Below are 6264 nucleotides of genomic sequence, written 5' to 3'. Positions count from 1 at the left end.
TTCAGTTGTATTCTATTATTATTATTATTATTATTATTATTATTATTAATTTGACCAGAGAGAGACAGAATGAAAACAGGAAAGTGAGAAAGCAACCCGCCAGGTCCAGGACTCGAACCACGGTTGAGCATGTGGAAATCCAGCACCTTTAACCACCATGCCACCTGCCAGCCCCTGATATATGAATTTATGGAGCACTTATTCTTTACCACCAGTAATTCAGGCCTCTGCCCTCAAGAGCTTGGCTTTCATATTGTGATAAAGTAAGAAACAAACAAAACCCCCGATGTCCTGTGACTAGCTGGGTGTGGTGTGGCCCCGCTTGCCTGGGAGGCAGGGAGGCCCTTTCCCAGGAGGGTGGTCAGGATTTGATCTGAGTCGGGAAAAGGAAAAGGAGCCCTGGCCGCATGTGTGGAGAGTTGGAGGAGTATTCTCGGCAGCAGGAACACCAAAGGCCCTGAAGTGATAAAGTGGATAAATTGGAGGAACAGTATGAATGAACAAGGGGAAAGGGAAAACAGAGGGTTTTTAGAGAGGAAACAGCCAGATCCACCAGACTTGGGGGTAACTTTTTTGAACGTCAATGCCCCGGGGGTGATTACATGGCATCACTCAGGTCATTCTCTTCCACAGTCCTCATAGGTGGGAACCAACACCATCCCTTGTCTACCAAAGGGCCCAGAGAGGCGAAGTTCCTCAAAGGCCATACAGCTGGTAAGTGGGTAAGCCAAGATTCCAAGCCAGGCAGCCTGGCCTCGGAGTCAGAGTCGTCGTGTTTAAGCGTTCACTTGTGTGCTTCTCTGATGACTTCAATGCCCAGCCCAGATTCCTAGGGAGGCTGGAAGGTGGCCCAGAGAAAGTGTGAGACCACACTCCATCCCCAGTCTGGTTTTGCCTTCCATGAAGCCAGCTGGTGTGACGGTTCCCACACAGTCACACGGCCAGTGGGCCAGCATGTATCATGTGGCAGTAGGTGAAGCCACTTCAGCCCATGACCCTCAGAGGTCTGCAGCTACCCTTCCATCCAACCCCAGACACCCCCCCGTAACAAACTGACACTCACCATAGTGAAATGGGTCAGGTTCCTCGGGCACTGTGAGAAGCAAGGCAGAGAAACAGAGGAGAAAAAGATTTCAACACTGGCTTTCTTGACATTTTTGAGGATCCAGATGGGGCCCCAGCCTTGTGGTTTCTTTGTGGAAATCCAGATCAAAGAGACCACTTGTTCTAATGGTATCGCCTCATGGCAGGACCCGAACCTGGAGTGGAGTGTTGGCTGGATTCTGGTCCCCACTCACTGCATCAGCAGGTCCCCTGTGCAGTGTACGACCTGCCCAACTGTACATGGCAGTCCTGGCCTCAGCCCCCTGTGGAGGTCTGAAGCAAGCTATGGATTCACTCCCTGATTCAGAATGGATTCTATATTAGCTTTCCGTGTGTGCGTGTGTGTGTGTGTGTGTGTGCTCATGCATGTAACTCTACCACATGAAACACACTTGTACATTAAAAGACCTGCACTACGTTCAGAAATATTCATGTGTGGATAAAAAGTGTGTGTGTGCATGGATCTTCTTTTTCCCATCTCTCATTCTCCTGCCCCAAACCATATTCGCCTTCAGGAGAGCTCAGAACATCCTTCTCCTTCTAGAAGTCCATCCTGAGGGCTCTGCAATTCCTCTGCTGGATGTTGGTGCATTCTGCCTTTCCTAGAGCAGAATTCGACAGTGCGTGTCACTAGGAGACCAAAGTCTGTGTGTGTGTGTGTGGGGGGTGTCAGGGTGAGGTCAGAGGTTATCATTAGTGTTCTTCTCTCTTCTGGATTCAGGAAAGGATGACTCCCCTGAGGCTGGATGCGGCCATGTGACTGATTCTGGCCAGTGGACTGTGAGTGGAAGTGGTGTCATGCAGGAGCTCTCTCAGCCTCCAGCCCAGTAATCTGAATGTTCAAGATGGTGGCTACTCTAGTTTTCTTTGGTGAGTAGAAATCTTCCTGTACTCCAAGTCAATTAGTGATGAACTGAGACTTTTGGTACTTTTTGTTACTGTAGCACACACTAGCCTAAACTGACTGATATTAAGTGGTCCCAAGGCAAGACTCTGAATAGCACCACCTCATACAATGTGTAAGGTCTGTGTTCAACCTTTGAAGAAGTCTTAGGCTGGTGCTAAGGTGCCTTTAACACTTCCCAGCCCTTGTTCATTCCCCGCCCCGTCCCCACCCAGCAGAAAACAAACCTCAGACTCAGAGCCACCAGAAGGCAATGATATCTAAGAAGACTTGTGTGCCATTACCTGGTTCCCCCCACACACTTTTTAAAAATTGTTTCTTTTTTTAAGGTTTTTGCCACAGGTCATGTGCACTCACCAGAGAGAGACAGAGACAGTGAGAGGGAAACTGAGAAATCACCCCGCAGCGGGGATAGCCACACTGTAATCCCTTCTCCTCCATTCTCCTCCTGGGGTTTTGGGCATGTATGCACATGCACCTGGCATGATTCTCAAGGTGCCCGGTCCAGGGCTTGGACCACAGTTGGCCATGTGGGATTCCAGTGCCTTAACCACCCACTATGCCACCTGCTGGACCCACCTTTTTTTTTTTTTTTTTTTTTTTTTATGGCTGACTTGCTCTCCGAAAGGCAGAAATCACCCCCCAGGGGGGATGGCCATGCCACAATCCCTTCTCCATTCTCCTCTCGGGATCTTGAGCACTCACACACATGCACCCAGCATGAGTTTTTTTTAAGCCTCCGGGTTTGGGATGTGAACCGCGGTTGACTACATGGGAGTCCAGCAACATAGCCATTACGCTAATTGCTGCCCCCCACCTTTTTTTAAAAATCTAAACAGCAATGGACTGCACCAGCTCCAGGACAGATTGTCTTCTAAACACTTTACACATACTACTGTATTTCACCATCACAGCAGCTCTCTGATGTAGGTGTTATCTCCATTCCATTTCACCAAAGGGGAAGGCTGGATCCAGGTCACTTGCTTGAGATTGTTTATATGCCTGTCTTCCATTTAAAATTTTTAAAAATGACTGAATTTTAACTGTGGTGGTGATATAAAATAAAGCCTATTGGTACCAGCAGGTGGCGTGGTGGTTAAGGCACTAGACTCCCACATGGCCAACTACAGTTCAAGTCTTAGACCTAGTAACTTGCTTTCTCACTTTCTCTTTCTCCGTTTCTCTTTGGTGAGCACATGTGCTCTCTAACAAACTTATATAATAATAATAACAAAATAAATACATATTTAAAAATAACTAAAAATATAAAGCCTATCAAGTTTAAAATATTGTAATCATTTATTTAATTGCATTTAGTGATTATTACTTTGTATTTGACCAGAGAGAGACAGAGAGTGAAAGAGAAAGGGAGAAAGCAAGCTGCCAGGTCTGGGATTCGTACTGTAGTTGGCCATATGGAAGTCCAGAGCCTTAACCACCATGCAACCTGCTGGCCCCGATCTATTAAGTTATTCAATGTTCATATTTTGGGGGCCAGCAGATGGCATGGAGGTTAAGGCAGTTGAACACCCACATGGCTAACCATGGTTTAAGGCCTAGACCCACAGGCTTGAAAATCACCAAAATCCCAGGAGGAGAATGGGAGAGAAAGAACTGCAGCGTGGCCATCCACTCTAGGGAGTGATTTCTTTTTTCACTTTGCTTCTCACTGTCTCTCTGTTTTTCTTTGGTGTGCGCATGCACCCTAAGGCAAGATCCTTTTTTTTAAAAAAAAAAAGTTAACATTTTGAAGGAAAACTATTAAATAAATAGCAGCGTGGGGGAACACAGGAATAGGGTAAAAATAGTGAAGGTGGTACTCAGAAGTGTCAAAATGGGGAAACATTGCTTTAGAGTCACCTACGGTCTGTCTTAGCTCCCCCTCCCGACAGTGAGAAGATGTGTTTGACTCATCTCGGCTGTTAACCCTGGCGTTTATGAAAGGTTCTCAGAGAAGTTTTCTGGAATGAATGAATGAAAGAATGAAAGCCCCTCCAAGGCTACAGGAAGCGGCCTCAAAGGTGAGGCAGTTGAGTTATCTCACTTTGGTCTCCTGCTTTGCCATAACCCTCCTTCCCCCCACAAGTTATCAGGAACCCTCTCGAATGAGTGCCTGTCCCAGAATCTTCTTTGACTCCACGCTGAGTGTCTGGTGCTTCCCGCAGAAGATCCTCTTCTGGTTCCTGCTGCCCCAGCGCTCGTCCTGGTCCTCGGGGTGAGGCTGGGCTAAGGGTGGAGCCAGGAGGCAGGAGGAGGAGTATGCACTACTCCTGGCCAGTCGCCAAAGAGAGATCAGGAAGGAGGTGGTTGCTATGGCAACTGGGGCATCTTGAGAGGTGGTGAGTCCAGGCACCCCAGGTTGGGTGAGGTCCTGTGTGAGGTTTGGGGATTGGGTTTCAAACTCCAAGTCCAATCTCGACTCCCTTCTGTTGTTGCCCCCTGCAGAGGTGGCTCCTGGCCAAACTGAGGGTCCCTCTTGGGGACAGGGACCTAAGCCAAGTTGTGCTCATGCGTCCCCTGGCTGTTCTCTCTCAGTTTTCCCTCCTGTTCTCTGGCAGGGCAGAGAGCGTCTCTCCCCTTCTCTCTTCAACAATTCATTAATTAGTTTCCTTTAAGCAGCTTGCCATACACAACATGCTTTTCCTCCCCCGGGGTTTCCCAAGCCCTGCGGTCCCTTCTCATGCTCTAACTGGGAAAAGGAGGGGCTGAGGCATCTGTCCTCCCACCTCTGCTCGTCTGCTGCCATTGATTCTGCTAACCACAACCTCTGCGAAAAGGAGCCCTGGGCTCCCGCCAGGCCTGCTGGCTCAGCCCTGCCCCCTCTCCCTAGGGTGGCTTCCAGCCTCTGCAGCCCCCCCACCCCGCCCTGCTTCGGATTCTGCAGATATGGCTTCAGTGCAGCAGCCCCCGCCTGCTGAGAAAGGGGGAAGGGAAGAAGGGATGGGGTTGGGATTGAGGTTCCCTTCACCACCAGGGACACCTCGGCACCCCTGCTCTATCCCCTGCCCTGCCCTCAGTGCTCGAAACCCGTGTCCTGCCCCCACCTTAAAGCTGTCCATGTCTTGCTCTTCTGCAGAAGCAGGCTAGGCAGAGGGGGTGTCGGGGGCCGCGCGACAGGAGGCCGTGGTGGAGTGGGTGCATAACTGGGTTAATAGGTGTGAAGTGCACATCGATGTGTTGGCTGGGTAGGGGTGGCCGGGGTGCCCATGTGCACCCCCAAGTACACCTCCGCACTGGAAGACACCACTGGACAAGGGCTGGGAAGGAGGTCTCACCACCCCACTCCCACCCATGGAGGTTCACTGCAGTGGTTCGAGCCCCACCCCAGGCTGCCTCCCCTTTCTCTGTATTCTCGCATCCTGTGGCTCCAGCTCGCTCTCCCTCTGCCGCTGTCTCTATCTCCCTTTCCATAGTTGTCTCGGTCCCAGATCTCTGTCTCTGCTCCTTTCTCGGCATCTCTGCCTACTACCCTCTGCCTCCCCCTTCTCTCTCCGAGTCTCTCCGAATCTCCTAGCTGCCTAGCTCGCTGAGATTCTTCTCTGTCTTAGACACACTCTATCTCTTTCAGGCTGCCGTCTCTGTCTCTATTTCGTTCTCTCTCTTCCTGTCTCCATCTCTCTCTTCCTATCTCCATCTCTCTCTTCTCTTTCACTTCCTTCAGCTCTCCCTTCTTTCCTCTAAACCTGCCTGTCAAGGATTGCAAGAAACTCCCACCATAGGAGACTGCGGTGGGAAGAAGAGGGATATGGACCCCCTCCCCCTCGCCACCCCAGGGCCCCTGAAATCTCCCCAACCCTCTCTGGCCGAAGACCCACCTGCTCCCACCCTGGAAGCCCCTCTCTTCCCAGCGGCTACCATCGCTGCTGGACCTGCCACCCGGTTGCCATAGCGACCTGTCCGCGCATCCTTTCTCCCGGGACGGCCCCTCTCTAACAGTGGGTCCCGCACAGGGACGCCACCTCCAGGGAAGAGGTGTCCAAGATCCCCCAGGGACCTTAAGGGGTGCAGGGGCTTATGAGCAGGGGTTTCTGCTCATAGGAGAAAAGGACATGCCCTCCCCACCCCTCTCCCTTTCCAATACTGGAACCTCCCCATGCCCTCTCCTCTCAGCTCTCAGAGCCCCCAGCGCCCCCTCCCCAGGCGACGCTCACCCTTCGTAGGGGTCTGGGTCGGGGTCGCCATGCTGGGCCGGAGCGAGGGACCGCTGGACGCTGAGGCAGAGAAGGCGCGGTTGCAGCAGCTGGAAGCAGGACAGA

General features: G+C 51.3%; 1 protein-coding gene across 2 annotated transcripts in view; it reads right to left on the bottom strand.

Annotated features, from left to right (window-relative positions):
* The window catches only part of FXYD7 (FXYD domain containing ion transport regulator 7), a 10158-nt gene extending 3900 nt beyond the window's left edge, over window positions 1–6258 (bottom strand). For both annotated transcript variants that reach the window (XM_006171614.2, XM_014585424.1), the window contains exons 1-2: window positions 6160–6258; window positions 1064–1093 (exon numbers count right to left, since the gene is read on the bottom strand). In XM_006171614.2, coding sequence (XP_006171676.1) covers window positions 1064–1093; window positions 6160–6190 — 61 coding nt within the window. In that variant the 5' untranslated portion in view covers window positions 6191–6258. The remainder of the gene's footprint in view (window positions 1–1063; window positions 1094–6159) is intronic.
* Between the last annotated feature and the right edge of the window lie 6 nt (window positions 6259–6264).

Source organism: Tupaia chinensis, unplaced genomic scaffold, assembly GCF_000334495.1.
Source record: "Tupaia chinensis unplaced genomic scaffold, TupChi_1.0 Scaffold149922_1, whole genome shotgun sequence".
In the NCBI taxonomy this organism is placed as follows: Eukaryota; Metazoa; Chordata; class Mammalia; order Scandentia; family Tupaiidae; genus Tupaia; species Tupaia belangeri.
The sequence above is the reverse complement of the archived record's forward strand: the minus strand, read 5'-3'. Positions and strand labels throughout refer to the sequence as shown.